Below are 23,023 nucleotides of genomic sequence, written 5' to 3'. Positions count from 1 at the left end.
TAATGTAATGTGGGGACGACCTTTGTATTGTTCGGATGACGTGTGAGGTTGTTTGACCACTAAACGCCGCCTTTTAAGATGGTGTTTCAAATGTCTTAGAGTCTTTGATGCCATGAGGTGGCATGTGCTCTTAAAATGTATAAAGTTTGGCGTTGGTGACTTTTTTTTCTCCTTTTTCTCTCTTCTCATCTTTAATTCTACGCTAACCCTTTCAAAAACTAGATATTGCATTAATTTTCCCTTTATATTTGTTCCCTATCCTTTTTATTATTTCTTTGAATAAGCCATCAAATAAAAAATATTTTTCAATTTCTCCCCCCTTTATTTTTTAATCTTTTAGATTTAGTCCACATTCTTTTGATTACTATTTTTTTTAATAAGCTATGAAATTACAATTTTTTTTTCAATTTCATCCCCTTTTATTTTTTTTTTTAAAAATTGATCTTATTCTTTTTATTGTTATTTATTTTGTCTATGATCATTTTTTAGGTTTCTTTAACAATTTCATCCTCCATGGTATTTTTTTCTATCAAATTTGATCTTTATTTTTTTATTAGTATCTTTTTTCCTTTAGCAAGTTTCTTAAATCAATATTTTTTTTCACGATTTCATCTTTCAAAATTAAATTGGCTTGTTTTTTTTCTTTCTTAAAGCTAATGTTTTTTTTTTAATTATTGTTTACCATTTTTTTAGAGTTTTGCATTATTATTATTTTCCGTCTGCCTTCTATGAGATTAATATTGGTTTTATAACTAGGGTCACCAATTTAAAAGGTTAATATGGGCTGAATTTTTTTTGTTCTTTTATTAATTGATTTATTTTAATTTCATCATTTAACATTTAATTTATTTGAAATTGGTCTTCCTACATTTTCTTTTCTTTTCCTTTCTATCAGGTTAACTTGATCCTATACTCATGATCACATGATTTCATGATTATTTTTTTCTTTCTTTTATTAATTGATTTATTTGATTGAACCCGATTCAATGATTTTATGATTTTTATAGTCTTAGGGTTTACAGGTTAATCCAGATTGACTCATATTTTTTTATTGTTTTTTTATTTTTATTTTATTTTTATCCTTCCATATTAAGTTGTTTGATAATTGAGTTTCATGATTTTATTCTATTTGCTTTCGAACATGGTCACCCTAGTATTACAACTATATTAGAGATTTTGCTTCTTGATTCAAGTAGGCTTGGATTGTTATTTTTCAACCTTTTTAAAAATAAATTTCTTAATTTTCATCATTCACTATGAGATTGAGTTCCACCCTTTTTTCTTTTATTTTTTTATTTTGTATTTATCATTTTCTCATTCGATTCATTAGGAATTAGTCTTCGAATTTTTTTCTGTGTTTTTTTTCTACAAGATTATTTAAATCTTATGTGCATGGTCATGAAGTTTGCAAGTTAACCAGGTTTAACTAATTTTGTTATGTTGTTTTTATTTTTTATTTTTTAATTTTTCCTTTTAGCATTGAGTTGTTTTATAATCTGGGTTAGGTCAGATCAGTTTCTTTTTGCTTTTTTTTCCTTGTTATTTGTTTTCTGTTTATTTATTGGTGCAGTATTTTTTCTATTTATTTATTATTGTTGTATTTTTTTAATTATATTATTTAAATCATTAATTGAACTAATAACATGGATCTTAGATTTTTTTTCCTTTAACATTCTTTTTTTTACATTGAAAAAAGATTTCCCCGGCCCGCAGCTGAGCCAGGCCACAAATCTATTAGATATCTTTAACAGATGTGGAGGCAAGCCTTAAAAAGTTCCCTATGATTACAGCCAAGGGTGTGATATCTGAAATTATCTACCATTAAGTCATTGTATCGAGCGTTTCTACAAGTTCACTGCTGCCAAAATTAATGTCTCTCCTTCCTGCAAAGATGGCATCACTTTCCAAGAGGGAGTAAGAAATATCTATTGATGGTGATGAACCACCACCAGAATACTTTTCTAAGGAACGCATGCAGTTATGCACGGACAGATATGTCCTCAGTGTCGACCACAATTCCAGTTGTTGATGTCCGTCTCTTCACATCATCTTCATTTCTTGCTCCCAAAAGAAGATACACTGGAGAAACTAAGATCAAGTCTTGACTCGGCTGGATGCTTTCAGGTTTTGAAGTTTATGTGACACCACCTTCAATTCCTCTACCATTTTTATGCGTAGCAGTCTGTTTAATCACCCGATGTTCAGTTATTATTATCTCCAAGTAACAGATTGGAACTTGGAAGTTGAGATTGCAGGGTTTTTTTTTTTTTTTTGTCTTCCATGTATCTCTCCAAACTTAGAAATGGACATTAAAATTCTTGATGTAAGGTAATAGGACACGGCATGTCAGGTGCATTCCTTGAAAGAGTGAGGAAAATTGCACGTCATTTTTATCCACTTCCGATTGAAGAGAAGCAAAAATATGCACTGCCAGTGAATGAAGATGAAGGGTATGGGATTGACAGGATAATTTCAGAAACACAAGTTCTCAACTGGTCCCATCGCCTAGGTTCTCATAAATGACAAATGGGCTAGAGTTCCCATAGCTGCTGATGCTCTCCTCGTCAATCTTGGAGATCAAATGCAGGTACATATGAATCCAAGTAAAATTTTGACATCCCTATGCTAGTTTAGCACGTAAATAGTCATATCCACGAACGTAAGAGAAATATTAATCTACAGCTGGTAGCTGTTGCCTTTGACTGGACCAATAGTTTAATTTCTTCAGGCCTTATACTGAATTTCTTGTAAATTTATGTGTTATGATTGAGTTTGCAGTTGTTTCAATCAATAAATTACTGATTTCTGTCGCTAATCTTATGGGAAATCATGCAGATAGTGAGTAATGGAATATTCAAAAGCCCAGTGCACGGTGTGGTGACCAACTCGGAAAGATTGAGGATCTCTGCTGCCTTATTCAACGAAACAGACCCAGAAAAAGAGATTGGACCTGTGGATTGCTTGGTGGATGAGCAAAGACCAAGACTATACAGAAATGTTAAAAATTACGCCCTCATCTACTATAAGAGGCACCAGAAAGGCAAGGTTGCAATTGAGACGCTAAAAATTTCTTAGTTTTGTCCTCTTTGTTGCTTCTTGTCCAGCTACTTGATTTCGAAAGTTGGAGTTCAAGGTCATCGTAGAGCCATAGTTCCATTTTGTGATTTTGTAATAAATTACTTGTCAAATTAACAACATTTAATTTGATCGAGTTAATAAATTTTATAATTGAATTAAGCAATCCAATAAATTTCCTTACTAATTAATTTTTTCTCTATTATTTTCATTTGCATGTATTATATAGTTCACCTGATCTAACAAAATGATCACCTGAGGTCACAGATACCGATCATGAATTCCATCCATAACCGAACATTTTATAATCCTTATTGTCATCTATGCACGCCTCATAACCTTTCTGATGCTGTTCATAAATGCAATGCTGGTGGAAGCAAATGATGAGGAATTGCTGGAGATGACAGGATTCAGAAATGTCTGGATTTAGCAATGCTAAAGGGAGACAGAATACCGTGAAAAATGTAAGGATTTAGCAAGAGAGGCTATGAATTGAGGTGGCATTTCGGTCAAGAATCTGAAGGCATTTGTTAAGAAGTTTTTGAAGGCCTTTTCTAGCTGGCTAGTGCCCCTCGGTTCATATTTGATGTGTTCTTGTTAGAATTTTTAGTGGGCTAGACCATCGGCTTCGTTGTTTTCACCGGAGATCGGAATATAAGATAAACTTGTGCTGCTCATTATTGCAGGTTGCAATGTCTCTAATCGTGTCGCCGGCTTCAGGTCAGGTTAAACAAAGAATAATCTTACATCTGCAGCTTTGCCGCATCCTTATTAAAACATTCAAATTAAGGAAAACACAACGGAATGAAGGTGATAAATCTTTTGATAAGATACAGAAGCCATCATAACCTATTAAATTTCCATACTCACCTGAGAATGCAAGCAAGCTACCCTACTCCTCGGTAAAGCTACGTGATCTCGGTGGCCATGGTGTATAAATACTCCAGGCCATCCACACAAAGCATCATTCAGAATATCACTCATCCACGGCTATTACTCTAAATCTATCCCTCTCTGCTTATTATTCTCTCGTATCGTGCTAACTTAAATATGGGATGATCCTTTGATCCGACAATGGAATTGTTTTGCAGGAACATGGAGAAATTAGGCACCGATGTTTCAAATATCTCATCTCATTAACAGCATGGAAAGCCCAAATCTAATTTGAAATCTATACTTCATCAGTTATAAATCCAGCTTTTGGATAAATTTGAGAAATATAGATAGTGGATTTTTTTTACACAAAGCTTCCATGTATCTATATATAATAGATATAGAGTAAAATTACGAAATCTTCAAGAGACCATTGCAAAAGGTAGTTAGATTATGACATCATCTTATTTTCAGTTAAACTAATAATATAAAATATGTTTTTCAATTTAATAATATCAAATTGGTTGATCTAAATAAACATATATTAGAAAATAATTATTGAACTACTGATACAACCACCAAAAAACCTAAAAGTTTTATTAGTGAATTCATTGATAATATAGGTTCATTTTCTTTTAAGAATTACAAAGATTCGTGAACTGTTTGAATAGACTGATAGATTCACCGACAAGAATTTTATATTAGACAATCTATTAATTCTACACGATTTATTACTAACAATTATACTATCAGCGAATCATCAATAATATCTACTAATAAATTAACCGATTAATTTTTTCTTGTGCTAATATTTTGTTGGTGTTTCAATTAGCATTTAAATCACCGATTGAGTGTTACTGATAAATCTAAAATTTCCAACGAGACAATCGATGACGACATGTTTTCATTATAAAACTTGTCGGTAATTTTTATACCAATGAAAATATAGTTTTTACAGCAATAAAATATTGAGTCGTTGTAAGTAAATTTTTTGGTTGTGTATGCATATCAAAACTTCATATAAATACATGTGGTATTTAATGAATTATAAATCCCACGAATGTTAAATGATTGATTAAACATAAAAAATAATATCCACATCAATCTATACAAAGATTTTCTATTACTTATTTGCATGCATAATGTTGCTTTGTTATTTATTATAAAGCAAAAATTTGTCATATAAATTGACACAAGGAAAACAAAAATTCGTTGGTATGGATTTGGTTTTCCATGGCCATTTGGATTTCGGCCCTACAATTTGTCATATAATCTTCAACTGGACACGAAAAATTATATGCAATGCGGTTGCCATGAGAAACGAATTTTTAAATAATAAAACGGCACCATTTTCTCCTTATTAATTAGAAGATGAAAAGAGATGGAGATGCAGGGGATCGAACCCTGTACCTCTCGCATGCAAAGCGAGCGCTCTACCATTTGAGCTACATCCCCTGTTTTTAGAGGGGCTGATGTTTTGCTTAATATCAAATTTATAGGTGTAGGCACTTGTTTATAACTTGGTCATAAAATGATCTTTTCATAGATTTGGAGAGCATATCATTGTGAAGGTTCTATGGGCCGAAGCATGATTTTGCTTGGGTGCTTGTGCAAATAAACAGCCTCGACCCTGCAACCTTCTGACAATTTTCTAAGCCGCGCAGATGACTAAAATGTTGAGATTAGCCCTATACAAAGACATCAATTTTTTGGGTCGTGAGGCATGTTTTGCCTACAAACTGTACTTGGCGAGGGACAGGGATCTTGACTAATGGAGCACGAATTTTTTTGCTGAGAATGAAAATTATTGCAGCTACGTTGTCTAAATTCAGATTTCATTTTTTGTTCGAGCAAGACTTGAATCTAAAATTTATGGTAACTCCCTTCCACTTCTGTATCGCCTAAAAGGCTCCGTCAAAGATATTTCAAGTGATAAATTGTACACCGTAAGTGAAATGGAGAGACGGGAAATTAAGTTCAGAAGAAGAACAATAAACTCTTCTCTCTTTGAAAATAACAATTTAAGAAAAAATATTGAAAAATAGCACACTTAATGAGCTGTACACTTAATGGTTCGAGTACAATAGTTGACTCAAGCATGTACATCCGTTTCATTGATGGATGTGTCCGAAAGGTGGTTGTATATTTTTGTAGCAAGATAAAGAGGGTGTTTGGGATGCAAATATTATAGATTTTTTCTACCAAGCAATTATAGATCTTAATTATATTTATGTCTAAGGGTGCGTGTTTGTAAAAAATTTGATTTTTTTATTTAAAATAAAAAAATTATATTTTTAGATCGTTTTGTTGCGCTGATGTAAAAAATTATTTTAAAAAAATTATTTTAATGTATTTTTAAGTAAAAAATAATTGAAATCACTGCCACAATTTCAAACGCATAATTGTTCAAAGAAATCTTAAGTGTATAGACATTAATGCCCCTATATTTTATCTTAAATGACTAATATCCATATTAAGTTTCAACCAAACAAATACCTCGTTTTTTAAAATATAAAAGAAAAAGGGTAGCCCTTAGAGAAGAAGTCATAATCATCTGCCCTTCTTCTATTTGAGGGCTAGGAGCTAAGACAATCTAAATCATGATGTTACACCAATTCCGCTCTTCTATTTGAGGGCTAGGAGCTAAGGCAATATAAATCTTGATGTTACCCTAATTCCCTTTGTGCTTCGAAAGTCCAAGCATGCCATAATGGCACACAATTTGATTGCCAAAACGAGCCTACTTCGATGGAGAATTATCATACATGAAAGTGATTTTGTCTCCTCTCAGTTTAGGCCAGGCATTGAAGAAATCAATCCATGTCACGATGCCTCACCAACTTCGCTATTTTGCTTGAACAGGACTCAAATTCTTGCTGCCCTTCGAGTGGTTGATGGTAAAATAAGTCAGTGGCAGGTAGACATGACCCAGCAGAGTACTCGATCGGGTGGTGAAGTGCACATTCAATGAATAGCTCGAGATGGCTATAGCTGGTAGGCCGTATGCCTTCTTTCGAAAAATGCAGGGTCCGGGTCGGGGTCCCACCTCAGGCAAATTTGGTTAAGTCGGGGCCAGATTTTGTTTAGTATGCTTTAGCTAATTTGGATATCTATTTAAGGGTTAATTGCACGTTTCCATGTCCTCGTGTTTTTTTTTTAATGTTTTTATCTTTATATGAATGTTTTTATGAATGTTTAAAATCTGTATTATCAGGGGAAAAGGGTATATATAAGAAATTTTTAAAAGGCCAAAGAAAAAACTCGAATTTGAATATTTAAAAAATAAAAACCCAATAATTTTAATTTAATTTATTTAATATTTAATTTCAAAGAGTCCGGCCTCTATTTTCAATTAGAGGACGAAAAGATACTTTATCGAATAATCTAGTTTAATTTATTTTATATATAATGTTCTTATTTTCCGACTTATATATGTTTAACGCGTGACATGCGACATGGAATTGGATGAAAGGGTAAAAATCTTAAATGAACCGAAAATATAAAATTTGAATATAGACAGAAATTTGTTTCGAAGTAAAAATCCATTAAAATCAAAAGCTTGATCTGAATCTTATAAACTGTTTGTTTTGTGGCAAAACTCAGTCCAACAATGAGATTGTAAAGTCACAACCACCGCCCAACAAGTTCTCTTTCGAGGAGAAATACACTTTGTCCTCCTTTTTTAAGGTGTTTGTGCCACTTAATGCGGTGGATGAAATTTTTTAAAGCTACCCAGCTATTTGAGTTAGGCTCTGTAGGCAATGCAAATATATACATACAGTTTCGGTTCTAGTCTCTTTTATTTTTTGCTTTAAAAACTCTTTTGACAAAAATTAATTTTATTTATATATATCAAATTAATATTTTTTATTATTTTCATATCATTTTAATGTAATAATGTTAAAAATAATTTTAAAAAATTATTATTATTATATTTTCAAACACCCTATTAAAAAATCAAACTTTTCAAAAATGGAATGGAATTGAGGCTCCAATGGGTTGTTTGAGCCTAAATTCAACCCTTAAATGTGGTTGATGTGACTTGTCGCTTTATATATGTAATTATAGGTTGGTGCAGTGAGTGATGTCTTTAAAAATTATTTTTAAAAAAATGTATTAAAATATTTTTTTAATTTTTTATATTAATACATTAAAAAATATTAATTGAATATTTTTGTACTATAAATATATTTTTAAAACGTATCAAAAACGCACTAAACAAATAAGCAAATATCTATATCTAACATTTTCTTTAGATATTTGGGAAGTCTGTTGGGTCTAAGAAGCATTCCACTATAGGTAGGATATACTATTCCTTCCGTGATTCCTCTCAATTCTGCTACAAGCAAAATTAGATCACGAGTCATTTGATACCTCGGCAAGTAACTTTATCTGCTACGTATGTAACTCAAGATTTAACTAAACTAGTTAAGATCTACGTACACACAGTTTAATTTCTAGACACTCATTACCAATGTTAATTAGAAGAAGGTAATAATTATATATAGCCTAATTAAGGTAATTATTTTAGGTTCAATTTTTTTTTTCAAACACTAGTATTTGATGAATTCAAATAAAATAAACTCAAACTCTCCAAATGAATTTAAAAAATTATACAAATTAAAAATATCCTTTGAGTTCATGTATGGTAGTCTAAATCCAACTCCTTAAAGAGCATGAACTCGAGTTTCTATGTGCATCTCAACATCCTTATATGTGTTAGACTTTCTTGCTCGAACCCAACATGCTCAAGTTTAGGAGCGCACTATGAACACAATATTTTTAGGTTCAAGCAACGTGCGTAGATCCATTTCTCAATCAAATTTCAATGCTTGTCAGAGATTTTTTTTAAAATTCTAAGCAAGTTTCTCATTATTTTATATTAATTTAATATATATTATTTTGAATATAATACAACTCAAAATACAACCATCATAAAATTATTCTAATAACCCTTTCCTTTATAAAAAAACAAAATTCATGACACATAAACATGTCATAAATTCTTAAGTTAAAAATTCATAATTTGTTTTTATTTTCAATATTTTTTAGCGTTATATCTCTTCAAAATATCACTTTATTATAAAGGAGGTTACATAGATAGGACCAGTAAAACAGGTGGGGGATAGTTATTACATGCAAATGCAAATGATTACAGTGGGGCCAAAAGTTGCCATTAAAAACCGGTAGCTACAAGTTATTAGAGTTTTCAGTGCTGTTTAAAAACCGGTCCCATGTGGCCAGAGATCTTACGTCATTAGTACGTACAATCATGGTATTTAATTAAGGTCAGGACTGTTTAACACGTGGGCTAACCAATGGAGGTTGAGTGTCATAAATTAATCATAATAGAAACAACTTGTTCGAATGTGGGTGGCACCAAGTACTGCCTCGTGCGAGCTCTTCGGTCCAGACCCCGACCGCTTGTGGCCTGGCTTGCCCTGTTATGGCGATAGTCACGTGAACCTGCTTGGTTTCTGTTCAGCCTTAAACAATTTGTTTTTGTTTTTGTTTTTTTCTATGGTAGTATTATTTTATTAAGCACCAAAAAAAAAAAAAAGACACATAGGGAACACATATATGATTCTGCTTGATTATTGTTGGTGATCTTATTAATTATTAATTATTTCCCTAAATTGGGAAAGACATGGGGACATTTTTGCTGTTAGTGGCATGGTCATGGGGGGATGATCTCTCTTCCTTGCATATTTAATTGAAATGAGGCATGGGCTCTTTTTGTATAATATAATAATTTAATTATTGGAAATGTTGCCCCCCTTTAGAACAATTGTTAATTTGTCTAGGAGCTAGCCTACGCCCATCATTAGTTTATAATAGCGGCTTAGATGTTAACAACGGATGCTGTTATTACAAAATCTAAGTCCATGGACCAGCTTAATTGTTGATCTATATATTTTAAGACTATTTGACCCTTGAAAAGTTCACTGATTCCAGGTTCAGCAACCCACTTATATATAATTATTATATATAAATCAAAGATATTTAGAATATTAAAATAATATTTAAAAATATAAGTTTAATATTTTATTAAAAAAACACTTTAAAACATCCATCACTCAAATTTCTACTTGGATTAAAAATGATTTCTTTCCTTCTTTCTTTTTCTTGTCCGTGACTTGTGTTTTACGAGAAGGAAAGGTGGGAGATAAATGCTTATGAAACTGGCAACTCTTTTCAACAAAAGGGGACCCTGTCCCCCTGGTATCGCCCTTGTGGATGACAACTATTGATACGTGTAATCCATTCGTGGACGCCGAGGTCAGATTCAGCAAGATACGTGTCCAGCATGTAGACGGAGAAAGAGTTGCATTATTATTTGGGCGAGGGCCGTTGCTGGTAATAATAGATTACGTTTCCTGAAGCTCTTTTTCATGAAACAGCAACTTGAAATATATTAAAAAAACATATTCTAATATTATTAAATAAATACTTATTGAATGACAACTATTGATTTTTTAATGATTTCTAATGGTTTTAATATTCTAATGTTAAAAAAAAACATTTTTATATTTTTTCAAGTAGAAGAATACATTTTTTTCCTTCATTAATAATTTGTTTTTTTCCCTCCATTAACTAAAACCACTATTTTTACGTTACAGTGCTCCACATGAATATGTTCCCTGGCATGTATATTTAATTTTTGAGTTTGTTAAAGAAAATATTGGAATGGAAAAGAAAAAAAAAGGGGGAAAAATCAGAACGTCCGCATTCGGGGTACTGAAAAAAGTATAAAAAAGGAATCAGCCTTCCGGGTTCCAGAACATGCCGGGCCGGGCCGGGCCGGGCCAGTAAGATAACTAGAAGACGCATTATTAACGTTAAAAAAGAAAACGATGAAGACATATAGCAACATGGACCCGCAGGAACCTTAGATTTAACCCACGAATCAGAATTTAAAAAACCTGCAAAGTCTTGGTTCTTGTAATGAATCTTATGGGCCCCGCATGGAGAAATTAGTGTACAGTGCACACTTTTCACGCTCCAGCAAGAAGCGTGTTAGACAACAATTAGGATCCAGTTACTTTCACTTTTCTAGCGAGCAAACAAGTGAGGGAAGGGCAACCCTAGAAAGAAAGAGAAACGAATCTCAAAAAAAACAGAGAGAGAGAGACACAGATTTTAGTCAAACTTTTGTTCTCTTTTCTTTAAGATGTCATTGTAGTGAGCTGAGTGTGAAAAATAGATTCCACTTGGTTAAAGAAAGAAAAAAAGCTCTTATAAATGTCTATTTTTCCTCTAAAAAGACTCATTGAACGGTATGGTTGATATTTGATAGTTTTTTTTTAGTTACATGAAGAAAAAAAACACTAAACAATGAAAAGTAACTTTAATTAAAGCTTCGACATTCAAAAAAAAAAAACAGAGAGAAGCTTAGAACCAGTACTTTAATCCTTTTTCGCACAACAAATATATATATATATATATAAGAGAAAGGTTGGGGCATGTTCGACGCACTTTCCAACACGTGAAGGGCATCAACGTCTTTTTGGTGACTTGTGCGACGCCTCACGCTCTTCTAAAAATATTTTTTTATCGTATCGTTAGAAGTTTCTCTATGTTTTTTTTTTGTGGTGCGATGCATATGGTCATCAATTATCCAGTTTATCACTAGTGGACCTTCTGTCTCTCTCTCTCTCTCTCTTTTCTTCTTTTAAAATTATAGATTGATCATCTTCATTGTTGGTATCTCAATTTCAATTCTTAAATTTTTTTTATTTATAATTTTTATTATTAGCCTTTTTATAGAAATTTTATATATTTTTAATTTCATCATTCAATCCTAATTTTTCATATATTATATTTTTCAATTTGATCCTTATTCTTTTTATTATTATTTTTAGGCCTTTTATTAAATTGATTTTTCTTTTTAATTTCACCCTCCAATCAAAATTTTATTTTTAATTTCAATTTCGATCCTCATTTTTTTAATTGTTTTTTTGATCCTTTTGTTAAAATAACTTTTCTTTTCTATTTCACCCTTCAATCAAAAATAAAATTTATTTTGTGTTTTAATTTTGACCTTCATTTTCTTAATTGTTATTTTTTAAAATTTTAGATCCTTTTGTGTAATTAATATATTTTTTTCAATTTAATCCTTCAATATTTGTTTTTAAAATTTGAGCATCATGGTTTTTTCAGATAGGGTGCTTCCAGCCTAATGCTCTGAGTCACATGTTAAAAAAATTAACATGGATTGATATTTTTTTTGTTTTTTTTAACTTATTTTCTTTTAGCTTAATGGTTTTTTACGTTTTCTTTTGTACCAAGTTATCTCGATCTCTTAACTTTGGCTGGAGGTTTAGCGGATTAACCCGAGTTAACTCACCCCTTATTCCTCAAGTTACAAATTTATTATGCTAACTCAAAACGACTTGAGCTTGTATTTGTTTTTTTTTTATCTAATTTTATCATTTTGTATTCAATGGCCTGAGAATCGAGCTAGATAATTTGTTCTCTTTTTAAAAAAAAAAAAAATTCTCAGGTTATCTTTATTGTTTTTTAAATTTGATCCATTTGTTGTCATTATTTATTTTCTTATCATCTAATTAAAATAAAATTAACTTATTCAATTCAATTCAATTAATAATTCAAGTCATTGATTTTTTTCTCTTCTATAAAATATGTTAGAACATCATTTTTAACCAAAACAAAAAAGAACTTATAGCACAACATGGCTGCACGACTAGTATTTCATTATTTATTTTATTTGAAAAGGATACTTGGGTCAAAAGTTTTCCATCCCATTCAACCTATATCCTCATAATTAAACTCTAAGCACAGAACTAGTTTCTAGAAACTCTTAGATCAACTCTGTGACATGAAAACGAAACAACATAAATCAAACTAATTCGAGATTGCTATAATGTCAATATCCATATTCATAGATATTTATTACACAGTTGAATTTGAATTTAATTTTTTTTTTTTACTATTTCTTGATCTCAAATCCAATTGTCTTATGGGTCACAACATTATAACCTTCTTTCATAATGTACTCACCAAGGTTAGGGCGACTTAAGGTGTAGACGGGTGGAGCACAGTTAGGTACAATGTCACTTTTTAGCTAGCTCATGGGATGGAAATAGCTGCAGTGCCATTATTCTAGGACGAGCAATTTTATCTTTCACAAAATTTTGTGCGCAGGTACTGTTTCTCGATGTCAAAATTCACTTTGACACGTTTGTTAGCTAAGATATCAACCTTTAGTTTGCGCGTGGATGCCTTGAGAACATTACAGGTTTGCCGAAAACAAAGGGAAGAAAGCAGAGAGGGCAAGGAGGTTGGCAAAAAGTGGAGCATTGATACGGACATCATACCACTGTTGCCTAAACACTGTCCCCTTACCCTCTTACCATGCTTTCCCTTCTTTCATCCCTTGTCTTGACTTTGCCTCTCTAGCTATAAACTATTTAGCTCTCCTTGATGGCAAGAAACCCAGATCTCTTCTACCCTCAAAAGTCTCTCTCTCTCTCTCTCTCTCCCCCCCTTGATTTATTTCCTTGTTCTTGCTTGTGGGTTTGCTTTTTTTATTATTATTATTAGAAACTCTGGTTTTGTTGTTGGATGATACGCGCGCACATATATAAATACTAGACTTGCACTCTGTAGCTTAGCGAGACAAAGCTGATGGAACTTCAACTTGGTCTCGGTCTTCCAAGTGAAAAAACAATGAAGGGTTTGGACCTAAACAGCTATGTTTCGGAGCCTAAAGAGTTGCTGGGCTCGGGCCAACTTCACCTGGGTTCATATTCGTGGTTTTCTACAAATGATAATGACAAGAAACGGAGTTTTATTGATGCCTCTGAAGAGAGCTCGAGAAATGAAGACATGCCTCGAACGCTGCCTCTCTTGGTTTGGAATAACCAGCCAAACGAGGAAGATGATCCGCCTAAAGATCTTGATAACCACTGCAACTACTCTTTTTCCTCCAACAAGTACATACCCTCTCTCTCTCTCTCTCTCTCGTGCAAATTATATAGTTAGTCTTTTCTTTATTCTTCTTCTTCTTTCTTTTGAGTGGGTGGTGCAATATTGAAAATTTGGTATGTTTCTTTCCCTTGGTTGTGCAGAAGTGATGGAGAAAGTGATGGAATAGTGGGGTGGCCACCAATAAAGTTTAAGAGGAAGAAGCTTAGTCGTCAAAACAGTAGAGTGCTAGAGGTTAATCGGGCAGTGGACAATGGTTATGAAGATTGCCAAGCTAGATCATCAAACTCCATGTACATTAAGGTCAAGATGGAGGGAGTAGGAATAGCAAGGAAAATTGATGTTAGCCTCTACCGTTGCTTTCCAACACTTAAACATACGTTGCTTGACATGTTTGGGATCTGTAAGTAGCTTCTTCGCCACATTAATATTTTTCCTTTTTAACTAGACCTTCCTTGAAAGTGACAAGTTCCTAATTTTGCTGTGTAATTTGTGACAGGCCAGGAAAATTCAAGCTACTACAGACTGACTTACCAGGATAGAGAAGGTGACTGGCTACTAGCTGAAGATGTACCTTGGAGGTAATGCTCATAAATTCAAGAAATTAGCAAAACCTTCCTTTCAGGGTTTGAAATGACATGCAAATTCATTTGTGTGCTGATTTGTTTCTTATGGGACATTTTAATTTTGCAGGAACTTTCTTGGGTCAGTCCAACGACTAAAACTGATGAGGAGCAGCAATTGATTAGCTGTTTTTCTAACTTTGGTTTATTATGTATATATATATATATATACACACACCCAGATACGGGGGCCGTTCGATTTGAATCTTGAATCAATTGACTGTATATGTAATATGTACTTAATTAGTAGTAAAGAAGAACCTAATTAACTGTATGACCTTTTGGATTAGCTTTGATTAGAATAGAAGAAACATATAGTATTGAGTTTCTTTTGTTCTTGGTGGGACTATCTGTTCTTTTTGCATCTATTACTTTCACCTTTATTCCTTGATACTGCCAGCTAGAATTTCTTGACACAAAATGGTATGCTTTTTGTGGTAAACAACATGGACAGCTAAAGATCTTACTACAAAAGCCTGACACAACTAAAGTCATATTCCTTGTGTTTTTGTGTTAGTGCTTCCATGGGTAATTGCTTTCTTTTTTCCTTCTTTTTTGGCTTGTCTTTGTGTTTGATCTCTCAAATTCGAAAAGTTTTCTAATCTTGATTGATAGTTGAATTGCATTAGTTTTGTCTTGTAAGATAGACTATTTGGTGGGTTCGAATTAATTGATTTGATTAAAAGTAGCTATTCTGTTTAAATTTGCAATTAACTTTTTATTAAATTATATTTAACTAAATCATATTGTGTATGGAATTTTTTTATGAATATGAGATAACTTCTAAACAATTGGTCTCTATTTCTTTTTCACATCAAACCAAACTAAATTATCAAAATAATGGGACTTGATGAATCAAGATGCATCAATTTGGTTCAATATATAGTTAACCAAAAAAAACATTGATTCCAAGTTTCTATTGAAACTGAATATCACTTATAAGTTTATCCATATTACTGTGTTGCATGTAGATATCACATCAAAATTAGTGATGTAAGGATGAAGCTCTCTCCATCTAATCTCGAGAATGTCTAGCTCATTGCTAAAGATGATGGCATCAAATACACGACGAGGTTCGGAGCGTAGGGACCAACCATGTAGGAGGCAAAGATGTTCCATTGAAACATTCTCTGCAAAATAGTGAGGTACATGCTTAAAGGGAGAAGGGGGGGTTGTCCCAAGTGGACGGAAAAGGTAGGAGATATGCTGGGCATGTATGAGGATTCCAGTCACACAAATCGGCACAAGTATCAGCAGCATGAAGAGAACCTTAAAGGGTGCTCTTCATGGAGGCTAAGCGGAGATGTCTAGGGGCCATGATTTGGTGTCGAAAGATCTAAAGGTGCAGTCACATGCATGGTCTCGGTTCTATAAGCCCCAAAGTCATGCTTCTTCCACCATTAATCACCCGCACAATATTTGGGTACGTAGTCATGTACGAGAGGGCAGTTAGAAAATTGTAACCGCCATGTAGACTAATGATTAGAGTAAAGATTAACTTATAAATTAAAATATAAAATTATGATAATTTTATATAAAACAAATTATAAAATATAATTCTCAATTAATTCAATATTAAAGAATAAAATTGTAAAAAATTAATTAAAATAAAAATTGACATGAGTTAACTTGTCAAACACGTTACCCGAGTTATAAGATCGAGATAAATTTATAAAAGTTAAACAAAAAAAATAACTTAAGTCAATCCGGATTAATTTTTCAAGTCCGAAACCAAAGTGTAATGAGACTGTGGTAATTTCATATAAAACAAATCAAAACAAATAATAAAATCTAATTTTTTAAAAACTCATTATCAAAGGTTAAAATTGATTAAAAAATCAATCTAAAAACATGACATATTAAAATGACATGAGTCTATTGGGGTTAACCCGTAAAACATGTGATATCCTGAGTCATAAGTTAGGATAACCTTATGGACAACAAATCAAAATAAATCATGAAACTTAATTTCTAATCAACCCAATATTAAAGGATAAAATTGAAAAAAAAATGTTAATTAAAGAAAAAAAAACTTAAGTCAACTGAGTTAACCCACCAAACTCATGACACGGGTTATGAAACCGATCTAACCATTATAAAGCAAACCAAGATAAATTATAAAATTTAATCTCCAATGAATCAAATGTATTAAAGTATAAAATTAGAAAAAAAAAACAAATGCAAAAAAAAACTAAAAACTAAATTAACACACATAGTTCTTAAATTATTTAATTACATGTATGCATGAGTTTCTTAATTTACACTAAAAAAAATTTTATGTAAAAAATATATTGAAAAAGCCTATATGTATAATTTATTTTATATAAAAAAATATCTAGTTCGGTAGAATGTAAATCAAATAGCTATACATATTAAAAGATGTATATATTATATTAAAATTTAAAAAATATAAATACTTTATATGTATAGATATTATGAATATATTTCAAATTGAATTTGGATATAAATTTAAATCAAGTTTAATAAATATTTATACTATATCCATTGTAAAATAACTATTAAAAAAACTATTCATTCCTATTAAATTTAATTTGTCATCCCTCTTAAATACTGTAGGGACTAGAAAGAAAAAATGCCACGTCACTGCCTCTCATTTCTTCGCTGCATCCCGCCACCCAAAAACTTCACCACTTCCTTTACTAATAACATGCCACGTGACCATATAATCTACTTTTGAGCTGTACTTGCCACAATTTCATGTATTCAACCCGTAGGCAATCACTCCCCCGTCTTCTTCTTTCTCTCCACCATAAAATAAAAATATTTTTATTTCTTCTCTCTATCTCTGCCTCTCTGTTTAGCTAAAAACAGTGCCACATTACAACGGGAATTTTTCAGCAAATCTATTCATTTAATTAATGAATCTCCAGCTCCTCCTGAACTTGGTTTAATTAAGGTAATTATGTTTAATTGTAATTTCTTTTCCTTCTTTGCTTCAACTTGGTTTCTTGTTTTTTTTTATTTTGAATGTCATTAAAGAAATGGGATTTGGATATTCTCAGATTTAAGTATGATAATGGTCAATTCTTTAATATTTTATTTTGCATGTTATTAAATATATTATTATTATTATAATCTGAAAATCATTGTTGTCAATTGGGTTTAACCCTCTTAATTTGTGGTTCTTTCCAAGTGGTGTGTTGCTTGCTTTTTTTTTATGGTAAATTATTGCTTCTTTAATGTTACAATGATTTCCCTTTTCTTTTGTTTGTAGAGGAGAATGAAGATGATGCATGCTTATCTTGAATTGTTAGATACATTGTGGTTGCTATTTACGTTTGCAAAGGGTTTGTAAGAAAAAATAGCTTCGATTTGTTGAAAACTGATTGTCTGTCATAATGGATTGTTATAAACAGATTGTTTATTACAAAGATAGTCATAAATTCTGGTGTGAAATCTAAGCTGATTGGCTAGCTGTTATAAGGTTTGCTTTGCCAACTCTACTTTCTTATGTCACTTCTTGTTACTCCTTGGAGCCTATTGGTGTAATATCTATGATGCTTCTGACAAGTTTATTTATGTGGGTTCTCGGAGAGGTGGGGTATTGATTATTCGATTGATTTAAGCAAATTGTGTCTTCCACACAATGTAATTCTTAGTGTAAGCTTGACAGTAAAGGTTGAGAGATAAGAACAAGAGATACCATATTGGATTTAAAGGAAGAGAATATTTGGGCTGAAAAATACTAGATTCTAGTTATCTGGATAACCTTGTCATGTGTCTTCTCTCCCCCCACCCTCCCTCCCTCTATATATGTGTGTGTGTGCGCGCGCGCGCGCGTGCGTGCCCACGCGCATGCAACTTTGAATGCCAAGCAGCTAACTCTATCCGCTTAAAGTTCAAAATTCAACAGAGTTACGACCCAAAGATTTGAAAAGAGTTCATAGTATTAGGAAAACTACTCAAACTAGCATCAATAGAAAAATATTGACATTGTATGCTTTGGAACTGCTTGGAAGCTTTAGAGTAACGGATGTGAAACTGATAGGTGATTGCATGATTAATTTTGACAATTGTGATTTTATTGTTAAAGAAGAAATAGAAAAGGTGATGGACTGCGCATATTAAATTGTAAGTTAGTGCTTCAATTTTGCTTTGCTTCATTTGTTTCATTTCTTTTCTTTGTAGCCTTAGTGTGATGGTTTCATTTAGAGTTCAGGAGAGGGAGAAGTTGGTTACAAGAGATTTAAGAATTGGGTTCTAAATTGATTATTGCTGTTGCTGCTTGTTTACTTGAAAATTTTCTGAGAAGGGTTTTTCCTACTGGTTTGTTTGCTTGCTTAACTGCACCAAGTTTAAGGAGAAAAACCTTTCCTGACTTCTATTTTCCAAATTTCAGAATGCGCTTAACCTCTGCTTCATGTTTCTTTCTTTGTCAATTTTATTCATGCCAATTTCTTTTGTTTTACAGCTTGTTGCAATTTGTGCAGAATGGTGAAATAATATCCATGTAGCCGATCCCAACTAGTTTGGGCTTGAGTCTTGGTTGTTGTTGTTGTCCAGCTTGTTTTGTTTCAATAACTGTTCCTCTGAGCACAGAAAACTAAAAATAGGTCTGCTGCATTGTCTAGTTCAAAGAACTTTTAAGGCAATGATGATGCTATTGCTGTGCAACTCAATTCAAGATTCTGTTGCTATTAAGTTTCAGTAATTCAATATTGGCAGTTGTGGTGGCAGTCCATGATGCTTGACTCCAACATTGCATGTTTATAATAACTTGATCATTAACTGCATTCTGTTAGACTTCAAGGCTGATCCACTTCATGTTAGACTTTAATAAGCCATGGTTGGGTGTATAATATCAGGATTGGGAATGTCAATTTGTTGCATACTGGATTTTTTTGTATTTGTTTTTTTTTTGCACTTTCAAGCTAGGAAATATGATGCTTTTGAACTAAAAAACCCTTAAGAGAAATTTTCCTGATGCTGCTTGTGAGCTTCTTTTATTTATCTTTTTTTGTGCTTTTTTATTCAATAACTTTGTTTAGCGAACAAGTCATTAAACAATTTTCTAACTGCTGTTAGTCTCATGCATGACTACCCAAATATTGTGTAGGTGATTGATGGTGGAAGAAGCATGACCTTGGGGCTTACAGAACCGAGACCATGCATGTGACTGCACCTTTAGATCTTTCTACACCAAATCATGGCCCCTAGACATCTCCGCTTAGCCTCCAGAAGAGTACCCTTTAAGGTTCTCTTCATACTGCTGATATTTGTGCCGATTTGTGTGATTGGAATCCTCATACATGCCCAGCATATCTCCTACCTTTTCCGCCCACTTTGGGACAATCCCCCTTCTCCCTTTAAGCATGTACCTCACTATTATGCAGAGAATGTTTCAATGGAACATCTTTGCCTCCTACATGGTTGGTCCCTACGCTCCGAACCTCGTCGTGTATTTGATGCCATCATCTTTAGCAATGAGCTAGACATTCTCGAGATTAGATGGAGAGAGCTTTATCCTTACATCACTAAATTTGTAATCCTTGAGTCAAACACCACTTTCACCGGCATCCCCAAGCCTCTCTTCTTTGACTCGAACCGGTTTAGGTTTGCCTTTGCCAAGGAGAAGATTGTCCATGGTGTATTTTCAGGCCGAATTGCTACCCGTGGAACATATGAAAGCCCTTTTGGACTCGAGTTTGAGCAGCGGAGAGCTATGAACGGATTGCTCCGCGATTCAGGAATTTCCAACGGTGACTTGATAATTATGTCTGATGCTGATGAGATTCCAAGCCCCCACACCGTGAAACTACTGCAGTGGTGTGAAGAAATTCCACATGCCATACACCTCGAGCTGAAGCACTACATGTACTCATTTGAGTTCCCTGTAGATTACAGTAGTTGGCGGGCCACAATCCAGATTTTTGGTCCTCAGACTGGATATCGGCATTCACGCCAAACTGACCTTATTCTTTCTGATTCTGGGTGGCATTGTAGTTTTTGCTTCCGTCGACTTCAGGAATTTGTGTTTAAGATGACTGCTTATAGCCATGCAGATAGAGTTAGGAGGAAGGGTTTTTTGAACTACTCTAGAATTCAGAAACTCATTTGCAGGGGAGATGATCTCTTTGATATGCTACCTGAGGAGTACACGTTTCGGGAGCTAATTAAGAAGATGGGACCAATACCTCATTCGGCTTCTGCGGTTCATCTTCCAGCTTATTTGATAGAGAATGCGGATAAGTTGAGGTTTCTTCTCCCCGGGGGTTGTTTACGAACACAGGAATGAAGGGTTCGGCAATAGCCCAAATCAAGTGAGTAAAATGTGTAGATGCAGTCCCTTTTCTTTGTTTAGGACTCCAATGCCGAGTTTTGTAAAGGGATGTCTAGTTGCAAACAAGGAAGAAAATTGATCGTTAAAAAAATGATATTTGCTGCTTCATTAAATTTGTACTAGGTGGTATTAGTGTTCCTCCTTTTTCTAAAAGAAGTCTCGGCGTCGGAGCTGGCTCTCTGATTTTCACTTTCGTTTTTTTAATTTTTTTCATGTTCAAAGTGTTTTTTTTATTTAAATTGCGGAAGGAAAAAAATAAAATACAATTTTTGTGTATTTTTTTTTAATAACCAAATCATGTATCAAGTTGCTATTGGACCGTCAAATTATTTAAAGTAATTTTCACACATTTTAATTTTAAATTTATAATAAATAAAAAGTCAGGTAGAGAAATTTTATGGTTAACTTGCTAAACGAGTTTTAATAACATATCAAATAGATTTTATAGCCTTTTCACATTAAAAAAAAATTAATCCGATATTCATGCCAGTAAATTAGTATTAAACTAAATTACCATAAATTTTAAAAGTTTACAATGTTTTTCGCAAACTCTGGTGAAAGCTTCTTCAAGGATTAGTTACTGATCATAAAAGTCGAGATCATTTTTCACCATTTTATTTGCCTTTCTAAAACATTAATCATGGGAAGCTACAAAATGCTCTATGGCTTCACCTATAAGTTTTTCAACACATAGTAAAAACCATTAAGGAAAAAAAACAGAACATTCTTAGAAAACATTAAGGAATCTGACATTCAAAACAAGAATACAAGACAGCATCTAACACTGTTCTAGGTGAGCATATCAAGCTTTCTAAGCAGGAACTTGTCGCCAAGTAGCGTCATGAGCTCATCCGGCAAGGACCAAATTGGCAGATTGATAAAGAACTCCTTATATAATGTTGAAAACTAAATTCCAATTCATAACATCAAAATAAAAATATTGGGCAAGTCAGTTGGATCAAGAAATGAAAATCTGGAAGAATTGCAAGCGAATGCTGGGAGTTTAATTAGATTTGGTTGTTGCCCAACAAATCATACTAGTACGTATTCATAAAATTTAGTTTATAAGCTTTGTTTATCTCATGGTAAACATGCAATTGAAACAAAATATCACGTAAAACATAAATCCGAACTTGTTCGTCACTTGCTGCAAACAACATTTAAAAAGATGACCTCCTTTTAAGTTTACCAACCAAATGAATTTTGAACTCGTAACCTCTCTTTCAAAGAAACTAGAATCTAAGCTCGCTCTAGAATAGAGTGAAAGAACAACAAAGTGCTAAGATAAACCAAAAGCAAAACAAGCCTAAAACAGTAGAGAGGAAGACCAGAGATGTTCTACAAAAGTGTTCATAACACTTCTCATTATCCCTTTATTTATACTGCTTTTTAGAAATTTAGTAATTACTACAATTAATTAATGTCATTTTATTCATGGTTAAATATTAATAAACAAATCGACAAAAACTTATTTTTTATAAATTAAAAAAATTATTGTATAATAAACTTAAATTCATACTCCAAAATAAGCCGGGAAAAAACAAACCCGAGACTCTCGAGAACCAAACCCAAGCGCATGCATTTAAGCTAAAACTTACCACTAAATAAATTGTAAGACATGTTTTTAAATTTTTTATATGCAGCATAGGGTTTTCGAAATCGTTCATATTTATATAAAAAAAACTATAAAAATATTATATATAATACACACACATAAAAAAAAAAAAAAAAAACTAATTGCAGAATTGGACTAACCGTAAAGCTGGGAACAGCTCCATTATGGTGCAAAACAGCAGATCTTTTTATGCAAAAAAAACGCAGTGGTTTATTGTTTGTATTGCAATTACGTTATGAAAATGAGAGGAAATGAGGTGGGGAAGATCGCTTTCTTGGGTGCCCAATAATTGAGAGCCTGCATGAGTGCTTCTTAAAAACGTGTGCGCTTTATCTTAAATGTGTGTTTCACATTTTCATAGCTTATCACTTAAAACCAATAAGAAATATGTTCTTAAAATCATTCACCAAAAAAAATTATTGTTGCTTTTGTTCATAATTTGGGGACAGATTAGGGTTTGAAAAGAGACGGGTTAGAATTTTTTTAAGAAAAAAGAGTAAAGTGGAATGTTTTAGGGAGCCATTGAAATTTCAAAAGAAAAAAAAAAGTGTCTTGTTAGTTTTTTAGTATTTTATATTTCCATGTCAG

At 32.7% G+C, this 23,023-nt stretch overlaps 2 protein-coding genes, 1 long non-coding RNA gene and 1 other non-coding gene across 7 annotated transcripts; 3 read left to right on the top strand and 1 right to left on the bottom strand.

Annotated features, from left to right (window-relative positions):
* The first annotated feature begins 720 nt into the window (after nucleotides 1-720).
* On the top strand, nucleotides 721-3,266 carry LOC133687841 (uncharacterized). The gene is made up of 2 exons (XR_009841047.1): nucleotides 721-2,587; nucleotides 2,836-3,266. It is a non-coding gene; the product is annotated as an uncharacterized LOC133687841 (long non-coding RNA).
* A 2,064-nt stretch (nucleotides 3,267-5,330) lies between these two features.
* On the bottom strand, nucleotides 5,331-5,403 carry TRNAA-UGC (transfer RNA alanine (anticodon UGC)). The gene has a single exon. It is a non-coding gene; the product is annotated as a tRNA-Ala (tRNA).
* Nucleotides 5,404-13,224: 7,821 nt separating this feature from the next.
* LOC133689131 (auxin-responsive protein IAA29-like) lies at nucleotides 13,225-14,848 on the top strand. The gene is made up of 4 exons (XM_062108890.1): nucleotides 13,225-13,904; nucleotides 14,040-14,299; nucleotides 14,396-14,477; nucleotides 14,590-14,848. Exons 1-4 carry the CDS (start codon nucleotides 13,597-13,599, stop codon nucleotides 14,639-14,641), a joined length of 702 nt encoding a protein of 233 aa, XP_061964874.1. The 5' UTR covers nucleotides 13,225-13,596; the 3' UTR covers nucleotides 14,642-14,848.
* Nucleotides 14,849-17,242: 2,394 nt separating this feature from the next.
* LOC133688137 (uncharacterized) lies at nucleotides 17,243-21,009 on the top strand. 4 transcript variants are annotated; one of them, XM_062107529.1, is made up of 4 exons: nucleotides 17,243-17,436; nucleotides 17,897-17,964; nucleotides 18,952-19,093; nucleotides 19,597-21,009. In XM_062107529.1, the coding sequence occupies exon 4, from the start codon at nucleotides 19,687-19,689 to the stop codon at nucleotides 20,773-20,775; it is 1,089 nt and encodes a 362-aa protein (XP_061963513.1). In that variant the 5' UTR covers nucleotides 17,243-17,436; nucleotides 17,897-17,964; nucleotides 18,952-19,093; nucleotides 19,597-19,686; the 3' UTR covers nucleotides 20,776-21,009. The 4 variants fall into 4 exon arrangements, with proteins under 4 accessions (XP_061963513.1, XP_061963511.1, XP_061963512.1 ...); XM_062107527.1 differs by lacking the exon at nucleotides 17,897-17,964; XM_062107528.1 differs by lacking the exon at nucleotides 18,952-19,093.
* The last annotated feature ends 2,014 nt before the right edge of the window (nucleotides 21,010-23,023 follow it).

Source organism: Populus nigra, chromosome 3 (assembly GCF_951802175.1).
Source record: "Populus nigra chromosome 3, ddPopNigr1.1, whole genome shotgun sequence".
Taxonomy (NCBI): Eukaryota; Viridiplantae; Streptophyta; class Magnoliopsida; order Malpighiales; family Salicaceae; genus Populus; species Populus nigra.
The sequence above is the reverse complement of the archived record's forward strand: the minus strand, read 5'-3'. Positions and strand labels throughout refer to the sequence as shown.